The 14,505-nt window shown below is 40.7% G+C and overlaps 1 protein-coding gene and 1 pseudogene across 1 annotated transcript; one reads left to right on the forward strand and one right to left on the reverse strand.

The window, feature by feature from the left end:
• On the forward strand, positions 1–14,182 carry Htatsf1 (HIV-1 Tat specific factor 1). Its single transcript, NM_001108259.1, has 10 exons — positions 1–202; positions 391–632; positions 1,984–2,164; positions 2,495–2,542; positions 2,948–3,102; positions 4,367–4,530; positions 6,959–7,058; positions 11,073–11,162; positions 11,946–12,083; positions 12,592–14,182. The coding sequence occupies exons 2-10, from the start codon at positions 447–449 to the stop codon at positions 13,858–13,860; spliced, it is 2,331 nt and encodes a 776-aa protein (NP_001101729.1). The 5' UTR covers positions 1–202; positions 391–446; the 3' UTR covers positions 13,861–14,182.
• On the reverse strand, positions 5,374–5,656 carry Hmgn4-ps5 (high mobility group nucleosomal binding domain 4, pseudogene 5; annotated as a pseudogene).
• Positions 14,183–14,505: the final 323 nt, after the last annotated feature.

Raw genomic sequence — 14,505 nt, forward strand, 5'->3', positions numbered from 1 at the left:
TGTCGAGCGATCCTTACGTCGCCACGCGCGGACAATGGCGACCGCATCAGTCTGAGGCGGACTTCGTTCTCAAATAGTTGCCTGACGTGGCGGAGGAAGCTGTAGTGCCCCCGGAGCCAGCCGCGGCGGTAACCGCGCGCTTGCGCGCTTCCGCCTCGCCCTAGACCTAGCGGTGGCGTTGAGACCCCGCGGAGTCCGCCAGGTGGGTGGCGGCGACAGCGCTGGCAGTTTCTAGACGCATGCGTGCGCGAGTGGGGCGGGCAGGAGGGCGGAGTTGGGGTGGTACCGCTTAGACTTCCCAGGGTCTGCTGGGGCGCTGCGGGAGGCGGCCGGGGAGTTGCAGTGCACGTTCTGAGCTCTGCAGACCTCTCTTTCTCTGCTCTCTTCCAGCGCCCTTTTGGCCTCTTCACTTCTCTGACCGTTGTGTCCGGGACTACGTGAGAACCATGAGTGGCAGCAACTTGAGCGGGAACGATGAATTTGATGAGCAGTTGCGAATGCAAGAATTGTACGGAGACCCCAAGGAAGGTGACACCCAGAATGAGCCCTCTGGAGAAACTGATTCTTTGGGACAACCACCAGATGACACTCCCTACGAGTGGGACCTTGATAAGAAGGCTTGGTTCCCTAAGGTAAGAGAGTAGCTTGAGTCCCACTGTGGAGCGGGACATAGGGCTCCCTGACCACCTTTGCGGGACATCCCTCTTATGTTTGCTCCGCTGAAGTACTTGGTCTTTGAACTGGTGGTTGGTGGCTAGTCTGTTCAGTCTATTGCAGCCCCGATGTATAAAGAAAAGTAAATCTTAGAGTGGTGCCTTAAGTGTGTTTTTTTAATGTCTTATTAATTTGTGTATGTGTGTGTGTGTGTGTGTGTGTGTGTGTGTGTGTGAAGGTCACAGTTCATTTTTATCTGGATATTTTTACTGCAAAGAGGAAAAACACCAAGAAAAACACATTAATAAGAGTTTTATCCTGTATAACCAAACTTAACTTACGCTTCGTGTACATGCTTGTGCCTAATGTAGCTTGTTGATTTACCGGGTCAGAAAGCAGTCATTCAGCTCATTCTGCCGAATAAACTTTTCTTGATTCTTGTTTTGTTTTATTATTCTACTAAATTTTGTTCCAGGACATCTAAGTTTGGACCCTCTAAGCACAGGAGTATGACTAGGAATGCGCAGGAAATGGATGAAAGAGAACTCTACATTTGTTTCCGAGTACTTGGGAATTGCTAAGTGTTTAGTTTCAGCATGGAAATAACACAACTGGTGTTGAACCCGGTGTTATAAACTGTAGGGTGAAAGTACTCTGTTAGTTTTAGCCTCATGGGAACTTTGGCATCAAAGGGTACTAACAGCACACCAAGCGATTGGAGAGCCAATCACACACAACTTTTCTCCATTGTGCAGGGGGATTGATTGTTGGTTCCAAAATTCTTTATTTCAGCTATTCTTTCTGATTTTGTATTTGCGCATATTTCAAGCACCCCAAACTGTAAAAATTTACAATTGAACTTCTGGACTTGCAATGCCTTTTCGAATGTAGATGAGATTTCTTTCTGAGCACTTATAATAGTCTGACAAACTATTATTTGGTATCTGGGCACCCAAAAGTAGATACTGCAATAGATTGCTAGTGGACTTTGGGTTTTACCATCTTGTTATTCGATACTTCTTTTGTTTTATGTATTGGCCACTTTTGTTAAATATACTGTAAAGAAGTAGTAGTTTACAAGAATGTAGAAAAAAGTGGTAGCATCACTTAAAACTATGCGTGTGGTTTTGGCAATCTGAGCACCCTTGTCCTACTTTGATTGCACTACACGTTTTCCGTATAAGGTGACTGGTCTTGGATTATATTTTAATTAGTAGAACTACTTGTGGTATAAACACTTGTTTAAGTCTTAGCTTATATTGTTGAATGTAACACAGTTTCCACAAGTGAAGTCACCTTGTCCGTCCATGTGTTGACTTATTTATCTAGATCACCGAAGATTTCATTGCTTCGTATCAGGCCAACTACGGCTTTTCTGGTGATGGTGCACCCAGCTCTACTGGGAATGTCCAGGACGCCAACACTAAGACTGTAGAAGAGCCGCCACAGAAAGAAATCCCGGAAACCACTGACTCCAAAAAGAGGGGAGAAAAGAGAAAGGCTGAATCTGGCAAGTGGTTCTGTCTTTGCAAAGTCCGGGTTTAAAAATGAGATAGGAAAAATGAGTGAGTCCATTGTACATGTTGGAGGCAAGAATGATAATGTGAGTTTTCACTTTAAGATAGGGTTATAGTCATGAAGGATAGAAAGAACGCTAAAGGTAATTCTCAGTCAAAAGGTTTATGTCTTTTGGAAGATACGTAGGGATTTGAGTTAGGCGTAGTTGTCTGAGATAAAGAGGACATTCTAAAACTTTGAAGAAACTGCCTTTGCTAAGATTTCCTAATGTAATTCTTGTTGTTTGTTTCAAGTGTTTTATTTATTTCCCTTTGATTTTTAGGATGGTTCCATGTTGAAGAAGACAGAAATACAAATGTATATGTGTCAGGTATTTATCCTGTTGCAGTGCAGTTTTCACGTTGGTATCCTTTAGTGTTGAAACTGCGCTAAGTGAGTTTTAGTTTCGGTGTGTTTTGTTCACCTGCTTATGCTAGCTGGAATTTAATGAGGAGGGATTGAAGAAAAGTTATGCAGTGTTCCATGCTGTTTTGTATGCCTGCCTTAGAGAATTCACAGCAATTTGTTCCTTTACATTTAGTGAAACATACGCATAGCATAACTGATATTTTTAATATATAAAATGTGAATCCTCTTCACATTTATAGATAGGAAGTTGTTGTACTCATTTACCCAAATTAGCCTTGTATTCACATAAGTTTCAGGTTTCTCATTGGTAAATGCTAAAGTCTTTTACTGTCATTAAACACTTTAAAATTGTTCTCTGAAAGTACAGGTCTCCCTCCAGACATCACAGTGGATGAATTTATACAGCTTATGTCCAAATTTGGTATTATTATGAGGGATCCTCAGACTGAAGAATTTAAGGTCAAACTTTACAAAGATGATCAAGGAAATCTTAAAGGAGATGGACTTTGCTGTTATCTAAAGGTTGGTATTTGGTCCAATAAGTCTCTTATCCTCCAGTTTTTAAACCAGGAGCCAAAGCTAGGATTTTATAGATACTAACCTAAACCACAAACTATCCAAAGCAGAATACAAAGGAAATTGGGTTTTCGGGGTATTACTATATGTAGGCCATGCTGTATCTTTTCTCATTTTTTTTTACATATATATGAATTACTGCTTCCATAGAGTATACTCACCAAATCCTGCAAATACACGACACAAAAGAAGTATTTAGTAAGACAGAGGAAAACCCAGAAATCAACTTAGTGACACTAGGGTTATTTGCTTGTTTTAAGAAACTTTGCTACAAGGTCAGTATGTTATGCAAATATGTAATTTTGAGGCTTGTCATGTTCAAAAATCTCACTGCAAAGACATCTTCATCAGTGTATATAATCAAGAGTTTAAAAATCTGAGAAGGAAAAAAGCTAGTGACATTTTATTTGCACATGGGAATGAACTGGAATGGGGTTTAGCAAAGTCGTGCCCGCTGCCTGTTTTTGCAAGTACAGTTTTGTTGGAACACAACCCCACTGGCTAACTTAGGCTTGTGCGGCTGCTGCTTTTGTCAGTAGCATTGAGCAGTTGCAGCAGTAACCCTAACCCTAAGGCCTAAGCTGTTTACTAACTGATGTGTTTGTGTAGGACCCAGGATCCATAACTGCATTTAATATATAAGCCATTAAGTAATTCTCTTCTACTAAGCATTTCCTTACAGATGTATATTTGGTTTGACGAAGCTGAATACTAAAGGCTGACTGTCTTCTGGTCGCTTAAATCACCCACTATTATGTGGATGATGGTACAGAATCTCGCAGCTGGGACATGCCGCAGATATCACTCACTTTACTCCTCCCATTCTACACATGAGGAAATCGGGTTCCTGGACATAAAACTTACCCAGTAGTATAATTCTAGTAATAGAATAGTAAATATATAAATATAATGAACACCTACTGTATGTTATACCCATACCTTTCCATATACTATTTCATCTAATTTAAGGGACTCCGTGATGAAGATATTTTAGCTTTACACAGATGGAGAAGTTGGGGGTTTAGAGAACTAGTCCTGTACCTAAGTTAACACAGGTGTGTGAGATATATGTGTGTTTCGAACAGAGCTTTCCTGATTTCTACTTTAGGATTCTTTATACTAAAGTAGGTAGCGGGCATGTTTTTTAATCAAAATCCCAAGTTTCATTTCAGTGCTCAACTTAATGAGTATTTTATTTTACCTTATAAAGAAAGAATCTGTGGAACTTGCATTAAAACTTTTGGATGAAGATGAAATTAGAGGCTACAAATTGCATGTGGAGGTGGCACAGTTCCAGCTGAAGGGGGAATACGATGCCTCAAAGAAGAAGAAGAAGTGCAAAGACTATAAGAAGAAGCTGTCTCTGCAGCAGAAGTATGTCTTTTGTCTTTCTTGGAAAGATTACATATTTTTTTTCCAAGCCTAACTGTAACCAGCTTTATTAAAGATACTTTTCATAAACAATCATGGTATTTCAGGCAGGACATGGGCAGACAATGAACAATATATAAGAACTTTGAAATTCTCTTCTTATATAGACTACCTATATCAGAAATCCACTATAAAAACCAATGAAATCTTCAGTCAATGCTTTGGAAAGGGGAAAGTAGGGTAGAGTGAGGGTTGACATTTCATATTAAGGATGGTGTTTAACAACTTTTCACACACCAGCCCTGATTTTCAGGAAATGAACATGGCAGATTTATCAATCCGAAACTCCACAATCTTTTATAAAAGGAACCAGCGCTCTTCTGAGACACTGAGGAAGTCACTGCAGAGTCCACATCACCCAGTAGACTAGAAAATCAATTTTGGGGGTCAGGTTCCAACAGGACTCTGGTTTTAAGGGAATGAAGTCTATGTTGATGGTACAGGGGGGAAAGGATATAAAAATGGATTTAGAGTTTCCCCAGACCACAAGGCCATTTTTTTTTTTTGCCCTGGTGGCCACGTATGCAAGACTAGGATGTCTCTCCAGGAAGCCAACAGGAGCCTTTCAAAATTACCATGGAAAGAGGTTTTCTGTTCTCAATCCAGCATTGTTAGTGACACATGATCCTCTCCCCCACCGCCACCAATGAAGTGTTCTGTGTGCTAACAGTATAGTTTTTTAAAAAAAGTAAAACAAAATTCTGCATTTTTTATAAAACTTGATAAAAATAGTATTCCAAACTATATAGTCACCAGAAGTTCACAGCTATCAAAAATGCACACACGTCACTTGGCGTCTGCAACACCTTCAGCTTTCTGTGCCTGGTCTGTGTTGGCATCTCCATTCTCTGCAGGATTGCTCGCATCCTTATCAGCACTGGCCTTCCTCTTCTTCCCCTTGGGAACCTTCCCTCCCTTCTCTGCAGGGCCCTTTTAGGCCTGGGCTCTGGCTTTGGAGGAGCAGGTTTAGCAGACAACCTTGCAGATCTTGTAGAGCCATAGAGGAGGCTCATCCTTCACCTTGGCTTTGTCCTCCTTTAGCATCCCCTTCAGCCTTTCTTTTGGGCATGGTGGCAGCCACAGGGGACATCAGTACTGACCACTGGTATACAGTGGTGTGTGGGTTTGGTCCGCTCTCTGCTTCTTCACACTGCTCCTACATATACATATACATATTTTAGAGTGTGTTTTTGATAATAGGTTCTTAGTTTTGTTTTATCAAACATGTCTACAAATTATTTTAAAGGAATTTCATTAGCTAGTCAGGGATCATCAGCAGTCTCTTCCATGGACTGATTTGGCAGTAGTGAGGACGGTTGTCCTAGTGATAGGCTCCTGATGAACTGAATGTCATTGTCCCTCCATCCTCTCTTCTCATACTTCCTGCCCCTACCCTTTATGCTTCCAGTGGTCAGTAAATGAAGAACTTAACTTTGGGGATGATTATTTATGATGTAAAAGGGAACTTAATTTAGGTCAGTATTAACCAGCAAATGAAGACTTGAAGCTTTTGTTGTAGAACCATGACTTCATTTTTAATGTGGATTGAGATCAACTGCCAGGAGCTAAATTTCCTAGTTTTAGGAAAATTAGTCAAAATAATAAATGCTTTCACCTGTGAATTCTGTTAACATTCTAGCATTATGCTTAAACTCATGATAAAATGACCTTTTCTTTGTGTGGCCCCATGTTTTTTACAGACGTAGTTAAAATAGATACCTACAAATTTTTCAAACAATTTTAGGAAAATGTAAGATTATTACAAAAAGCTAGTAATATACTATTCAGTGCAATTTGTTCTTCATAATATTATAAATTACATATAAGTTTAAATTGGTGTTTGGTCTCGAACTATAGTCAACCATAGTCAACATGGGTTCTATATATGTGGATCCACTCTACTGAATCTGTACCAATTTTTTCTTGTCCTTAGTGTCTATACAGTGCAGCATGACAGCTACTTACATAGCATTTACATTGTGTAAGGTATTATAGTACCCAAGAGATAATTTAAAGTGCATGGGAGGACAGGCATAAATCGTAAGCCAATATAGTAGTGTTCTGTGTGACCAGGAAGTTTGGTACCTAGCTGGGGATGTCTGTCTGTCCTGAACCAAAGCTCCACTGAAAACTGAGGGATGCTTCTTCATCTTCCTAGAAAGTTGTACATACTAACTCATTAGAAGACTTGAGAAGCCTAACTGTGGTGTTCTTTAATGGAACCCCAGTTACTTTGTAAAGTCCTGTGGAAGTATGTTGGGATTAGATAATGACCATTTGTAAACTGTTACTGAAGGAGTACATCCATCACTTTTCTCTCCTACAAATCTGAACCCCAATTTCAGGTCACTGTTCCTTTTTGTTACATTAGGCAGTTGGATTGGAGACCTGAGAGACGAGCTGGGCCAAACCGGCTGCGCCATGAACGAGTTGTCATTCTCAAAAATATGTTTCACCCCATGGATTTTGAGGTAGGAAATGGCGTTTTGACGTGTACAAATGGCGTTTTTACAAGAGGGTGCAAAGCTTACCGTCACTGTGGAGGCATATTTCTGAAGTCATGGGTAGGGTAGGAAAGTGGAACAAAGACTCAGCATTTACAATCCCCTGTGTTTATCCAGTTGTTCTTTTGATTGTATCCCAGATCAGACTGTTCCTAGTCATGCTGTGGGCCAAACTCCCAGCTGCTTGCTGTCTGCAATCAAAGATTGATGGGAACAGCCTGTGGGTTTGTAGTACGGCTGATTTTGGTGGAGAATAACAGTTCCATACTCGCATCTGAAAACTGAGAAAAGTTTGATCTTTAAAGGAATCTGATGTTCCAATAGAGGAGGTTACTTTTCAGGACCACATTTTAATATCCATGTAAAGTCCCCTAGCCAGCAAATAAGGTGTTAAATGGGAATTGGTACCATAGCTCACATTCTGTTGTGCTTCCTGTATCATGTGCTATCATAGATGGATACTATCAGTAATGGAAAAATAACTTGCTTTCTCTGTCTACTCTAGAATTAGCGATAGCACATTGCACACAAGGAAGAAAATGTTCATAATGTAAAAATTCAGATTTGGAAACATTTTAGTTGGAATCTCTAATCGTGTTCTTTTCATTCACATTGTTAAGAGTGTCACAAGGGCTGCTTCAGTTTAACCCCTTAGCAAGAGCCTTAAAATGGACAGGTCATTGCTGAACTGGAGTCTGAACATCTTTTCATGATTAGATGGATTCTGTAGTCTATTTCTAAAGTTGCTTAATGTCTCTTTTCACTTGAAATCCAGTAGGCTCTTGAAATGTATACCATCTATTCAGATTTATAATAGTACTGAAGTAGAGTTGAAAGTCAAATGCATACTCCATAGAGAGTCTTTGACTTACACAGGCTTGGCTTGAGGTTTCTCCAACTGTAACAACAACAGTTGTGCATGCAACTGGGGCCATGATTCACATTTTGGATTTTAGATTTTTGTCAGGCCAGTGACATTTGATATGATCCTTTCTCAACACTAGGCAGCAGCTGCAAGCTTCAGGGCTCCACCGACCATTTGCCATGAGGGTCAACAGTGACAATGAGGTCTACAGTGTACCTCTCCGATGTTCAGTAAACTAGCTGAAGTGTTCAACACTGTATCAGAAAATCAGAAAACTGTTCTGTGAGATGCTTTTGCCCAGCTGTGGGCTAACACATGCTGTATGTTTTAAAGGCGGTGCATGGTGTACTTTATACTCCATAAATTTTCACATTTGCCTGGGATTAGTAAGATAGGTGGGCTACCTGGACTTGCTTTCTGAAGTGTGGCATTGCCAGAGGAGGTTTTAAAACCACTGCATGCAATCCACTAGGTGTTCCGCCTTTTATCTCTGGAGAATGAGTGTTTGGTTTACCAGGTGATGTGCATACATCCATCCCGCTTATCCTCCAAGACGTAATTGTAGACCTCATCCCAACCATCTGGTCCTCTGCAGGGGAAGTCTAACTGCATCTGTTCTTTCTTCTTCCTCTGACCTGCTCACTGGGAGAGCTTTCTCCAATAAAACTCTCACGCGTGTACATGTAGTTTTTCCTAGAGCAGCCCAAATGATTTCTCTCCTAAAAACTAGTTTGGTTTTTAGTTTTTAGTCTTTTATTATTTTTTTTGAGCTGGACCTTCACTGTGTAGCTCAGGATGGTCTTGAAGTTGCTTTGAAGCCCAGACAGTCCTCAAACTCAAAATCATCTTGGGTCCACCTCCAAGATGATTGCTCCAGCCTTATGCTGTGTTCCTGGCCAGTACACATTCTTTCTGGTGGACGTTTTTGAAGACAGAAGCTTCACACTTACAAATTGGTGACTGTTTCAAAATAAGTCCAGGACCCAGCAAGATGCTTTACTTAGTTATTTACCACCAAGCCTGACCACCTGAGTTTGATCTTTTGAACCCACACGGTAGAAGGAGAGAACCAACTCTCATAAGTTGTCATCTGACCACTGTAGGTGTCCTTTTGTGCATGCCCATGTATGCATGCATGCATACATGAATGAATGATGAGCTAACAAATGAACAAACATACATATGTCAGTATATATGTATGTGTGTAATGAAAATCATTAGTTTGTTTCAAGCTGGTACTTTGAAGTTACAAAACTTTCATCTTTCTGTTTTGGTTTTCCTTCCTGGATTTTGTCTACTTTGTTGTTGTATTTGTGGTGTACACAATATTGTCTTTCACTCCTCAGTACTTGAGCACATGTGTATTAATATGTCCGAATATGCTTGTGGTGCTCAGATTTAACCAGGGCCTTGAAGAAGCACACATTCCACCAGTGAGCATCACCCCAACCCTTCCCTTTATTTCTGTGTGAAGAATAATTGAAGGGACGAGGGAGGTCCTGTTACTTCTAAGACAGGCTTTTCATTGGCTAATGGAAGAAACAGTTTTTCTTTAGCATCTTTGTAGTAAGGGCATACTTCTACCTCTGGTGCTATGCTGAATAGAGGGGCAAGAGAGTCTCTTCTTGTAGTGATAGACCAGCATTTGCAGGGAAAGAAATCCTTCGCAGTCTATGCTCTTTGTTTGCACAGACGCCTGACTGATCTCCAGTGATCCTACTAGCTTGATAAGAACCTGCTAACAAGAACAATGGCAGTTGTCTTGCTTTTTGGTTCAGGGTTTCTGGACCTGGACCTCAAACCATGTCAGTTGTAGACCTGCATAATCTAAGTAGTCTAGCCACAATTACTATTAGAATTAATTAAAATTCATCTCTGCAGTTAAACAAGACATGTTGTAGCCCCTGTGTTCAGCAATACAGACTCATAGAAGGACTGTGTCATCACAAAGAAGTGCTGGATGATATTGCTATAGATGTTACCATCTCCTGCCACTTCCCCTGAGCTGAGATAATAGGCACAGTCCTGTGGTGTTATACAGCTCTTGATAGAAGGATTCAGGAGGAACTTTAGGGACTGCTTAATTTGACGAGGGCTGGTTATGAACCTAAAGAACAGACACCAACATTCAACATTTTAGAGGAAAACAAAAACAACATTGTTGGTTTACCCCAACATATCTGAACTCATATTTGGAAGGGTGGAGTATGTTTTATTCCAAATACTTGAGTAATGTTAGAAGTTGCATACCTCAAAATCCTCTGTGGTATCAGGGTAAGTAATGAAGGTTAATTTTGTAATGTAACTTCCAATGTTCAGTGTTCAGTTCAAAGTCTTATCTAAAACTTTCCCCTGGAAAGTTTGACTATCAAGAAATGAAGAATCAGAACTCTAACATGAAGGGAGGTTTCTTTTTGTGCACATCAGCATGGCCCAATACAACATGAGAAGCTAAGATGAAGCTAGGGAGATTAATTTTAATAAGGACAAGCCTAGCAATGCATAGTCATTGTCCACCATTTTAGTCAGCGTGAGGTTTAGATCAGAGAGTTCCCTGTGTGGCTTACTAGGTTAAAGAGTCTTAGAGACAGGAAGCATTGGGCTACTGTAGAGCACAGGTGAAGGATCTGTTTCTGGCCTTTTCATGCCCTGAAGCTTGGTGTTCTGTTTTTCCTCACTGGAAGTCTTGAATACTTCCAGAGGTCTGGGAGGAGAATCCTCCCGAACCAGAGACAGCACTGGGATCAGCAGTGCTTCAGATTTTTGTAGCAAATTCAGTGGGAAAGCAACAAGAATATTTTACTATGTGCTTTGAGAACTCCATACACACACTTATGTATGAGTATATAGTTTTCCTTTGCTCTTGTGGACTGCTTCTCTCTGCCACACTTGTCCATTACTACCTTCTCACTTAGAGGAGGCCTGAGCTAGTAGCAGTGAGTGAAGGCATCAATCTCTAGTTTTGATTCTTTCATTATTATTATAGTCTGCAGACAGATATAACTACTTTTAAGCAATGTGCTGTTTTTCATTTGTTAATTTGTCCCAGTAATAAATTTGGTTTTTGAATTATGAAAGAGGAGGGAACTCCATTTTAATCGTGTTTGTGTTTGCAGGATGATCCATTGGTGCTGAATGAAATCAGAGAGGATCTTCGAGTAGAATGTTCAAAGTTTGGGCAGATTAGGAAGCTCCTTCTGTTTGATGTAAGTTCATGGCTTGTACTGTGAGTGCTAAGGACGTGACTGAAAGTGCCATGGGATTTAGATGGGTGTTTTTATATCGCAGGCCTGCTGTCTGTCAGCAGTAGTTCAGTGAACATGATTTATAAGGCACAGCTTTGATTGATTTGATATGCGGACCTTATTTCCCTTCCTCCTGACTCTTTAAAAGAGCCAGAGCAGTAGAAGAAAAATGTGTGCAGCGTTAGTTTTCTCAAGGTTCTTGACTTTCTCTGAATTATTCACCTGATCGCAGTCAAGGAACAAAAGCTCCCTTGTGTATTGTCCCAAAACTGATAGGAAGTTCATAAGTGACCATTTATTACACTCTATTGCTGATGTGCTAATTGTGAGGGACTTTATGCATCACAACCCTCAGAACTCTTTGAAGTGGTTAGCTATGAGCCCTACAGATGAGGAAGCCACATCTTTCCCTGTGTGATCCCTTGCTCAGTGTTCCTTCAGCTCCCGATAGGCAGGGTTTAATCCCAGGGCAAATCTGATCTCATTTCATACTTAAAAGTCACATGGTCTGGCCTCTTGGGTAGTGTTGCTAACAGAACTATTTTCAAGAACACTGTACTGGTCCTTGCTCTGCTAAACAAGATACAGCTACAGAAGCAACTGACCACTGGGATAAAAGGGAGAAAGAGTGCTTAGGTCTTGTAGCTCGGAGTGTCAGGAGAATGCTACTCCTAACCCGGCTTAGGCAATGTGTGTCTGATTGCTAATCTTGTCATTCAGTCCTTCTTATTCTTCTCTTTTTAGAGACACCCAGATGGTGTGGCCTCTGTGTCCTTCAGAGAACCAGAGGAGGCTGATAATTGTATTCAGACTCTGGATGGAAGGTGGTTTGGTGGCCGTCAGATCACTGCTCAAGCCTGGGATGGGACTACAGATTATCAGGTAAATCCTGTAGCTATCAAGGGCATTGGAACTGCATTGTCAACTGCACTTTTAGTGTGGGAGTTGGCTTAATCTGTTTTGTATAATATAACTTACAAATAATGTTTTATATTGGAGGATAGAGAAAAACTTTTCTGAGCTTCTAAATCTGAAATTTTGAGGCTTTCTCAGAATTATAAGGAAGGAACATATTAAATTAAAGTAGTCCACACCCTTTCTCATTGCAGTGAATGGACAGAGCTGAAATAGTAATGCTTTGAGAAATAAAATATTTCCACGATACCAATATTTACTTATATTTATGTGATCTTATCTAAGGTTGACTGTGTAAGGTTGATTAACCAAGATATATGGTTTTGAAGACTGGAGAGTAAGGAAGTGCTTGGATTGCTTTGGAAAAGTTGCTTTACAAACAAGGCTATTTATGTCAGTATTAGAAAGCCTCAGAGAAGTTATTGCTTCTTTTTGCCTAAAACTCATTTTAACAATAGTTCCTGTTTATGCACAGGTGGAGGAGACCTCAAGAGAAAGAGAGGAAAGGCTAAGAGGCTGGGAGGCATTCCTCAATGCTCCTGAGGCCAACAGAGGCCTTCAGCGTATGGATTCCATCTGCGGTTCAGAAAGGCCAGGGCCTTCCAGAGTGAGGCATTTTTCAGAGCACCCAAGTATGTCTAACATGGGTGCTCAGGAAGCTACGACTGGAATGGCGTTTGAAGAAACTATCGATGAAAATAAGTTTGAAAAGGCAGAAGATGATGGGGGAGAGTCTGAAGGAGATGCTTCTGAAAAAGATGCTAAAGAAGGTGAGTCCGATGGAGACTACCCTGAGAGAGAGAGTGATGAAGGCTGCTCCAAGAGACAGTGTGAAGAGGGCTGCCCTGATAGAGAGAGTGGAGAAGGCTGCTCCAAGAGAGAGAGTGGAGAAGGCTGTCCTGAGAGGGAGCTTGAGCTAGAAGAGGGTAATCCTAAAAAGGAGTCTCAGGAGAATGGCCCTGAAAGAGAATCTAAGAAGAAAGGTAAAGAGAATTATGAAAAGAATGGCCTTGCAAAAGAATCTGAAGACAATGACCTCAACAGAGAGTCCGAAGGGGAAGATAGCCCCAAGAAAGAATCAGAAGAGGATGACTCAGAGAGGGAATCTGAGGAAGACAGCTCAGAAAAGCAATCTGAAAATGGCTCTGACAAAGAACTAGAAGAAAATGGTGTGAAAAAAGATTTTGACCAGGATGCCTCTGACAAGGAGTTCCCAGAAAATGTTGAGAAAGAGTCAGAAGAAAATGAGACTGACAAGTCAGAATTTGATGAAGGCTCTGAAAGAGTGTTAGGTGAGGAAGGCTCTGAGAGAGAATTTGAGGAAGACTCAGATGAAAAGGAGGAGGAGGAAGATGATGATGAAGAGAAAGAGGTCGTATATGAAAGAGTTTTTGAGGATGATTCTGATGACTTCGAGGAGGAAGAAGAAGCATATGAAAAGGAGTGTGAAGATGCTGATGAGAAAGAGGAAGACGATGATGTTGATGAAAAGGTCTTTGATGACTCGGATGAGAAGGAGGATGAAGAAGACACAGATGTAAGGAAAGATGACGATGCTAGTGACAAGGTATTCGAAGACAATTCCAATGAGAAGTTGTTTAATGAGGAAGAAGGTCCCAATGAGAAGTTGTTTGATGATTCTGATGAAAGAGGGACTGTGGGGAATGTGAAGGAAGATGGGTCTCAATCCACAGACAGCAGCTTTGCCCTCAGTAGTAGTGATGATGATGGTGATGAAGTGTAATCTTTTCCACTTGCTTCTTAGAGAGAGCCCTGTATCTCCATTTGCCCATGCTTCAGGGTCAATAGTAGTGTTACATCAATATGTGCTTAGTGGTAGGAAGCCATCAGACTAATGTCTCGAAGGTTTTTGTTCTCACCTGTACCCATGGATTTAAATGTTTATTGGTTCTTCAGTTAAAACTTCATAGTTACCATGCAAGTAAACTGGATACCTCTCATTTTGTTGGATTTGTTAATTGCATGCAAAAGCATATTTTTAAAGTATTCTAATTGGAGTTTGTGATATTCAGAAATAAAGATTAAATTGGTAATATGCAGAGCTGAAGTGTGAACTTGAATTAACTTGTGTCTTAAATCAAACATTGCTTAATTCCTCCCACAGCCATTATTTCCAGCTGTGTTAACCATTTGGGATAACGTTTTCCCATTCTGCACCACAGCATGGTCCTAAAGTCATAAAGAAATGACATTTAAACTCCCTCCCTCAATCCTTAGACGTTATCCTTTTTTTTCCCATACCCTTTCTACTAAAACCAAGATATGCACAACTGAATTCTGTGAGGTCCACAGCTTCAGCTACTGAAAGGCGATCAGAGTTGCACTGATCTAGATGATAACTAGAGGTTACCAGTCCTGTCTCCAGAAA

This window comes from Rattus norvegicus, chromosome X (genome assembly GCF_021556685.1).
Source record: "Rattus norvegicus strain SHRSP/BbbUtx chromosome X, alternate assembly SHRSP_T2T, whole genome shotgun sequence".
NCBI classification, from domain to species: domain Eukaryota; kingdom Metazoa; phylum Chordata; class Mammalia; order Rodentia; family Muridae; genus Rattus; species Rattus norvegicus.

What these genes read in the sequence shown, in the direction of transcription:
- Htatsf1 (NM_001108259.1), top strand. Translation starts at nt 447, where the DNA reads ATGAGTGGCAGCAACTTGAGCGGGAACGATGAATTTGATGAGCAGTTG. An exon ending in TACAAATGTATATGTGTCAG is followed by an intron (nt 2,543 to 2,947) that starts GTATTTATCCTG and finishes CTGAAAGTACAG; the next exon opens with GTCTCCCTCCAGACATCACA. An exon ending in AAGCTGTCTCTGCAGCAGAA is followed by an intron (nt 4,531 to 6,958) that starts GTATGTCTTTTG and finishes TTGTTACATTAG; the next exon opens with GCAGTTGGATTGGAGACCTG.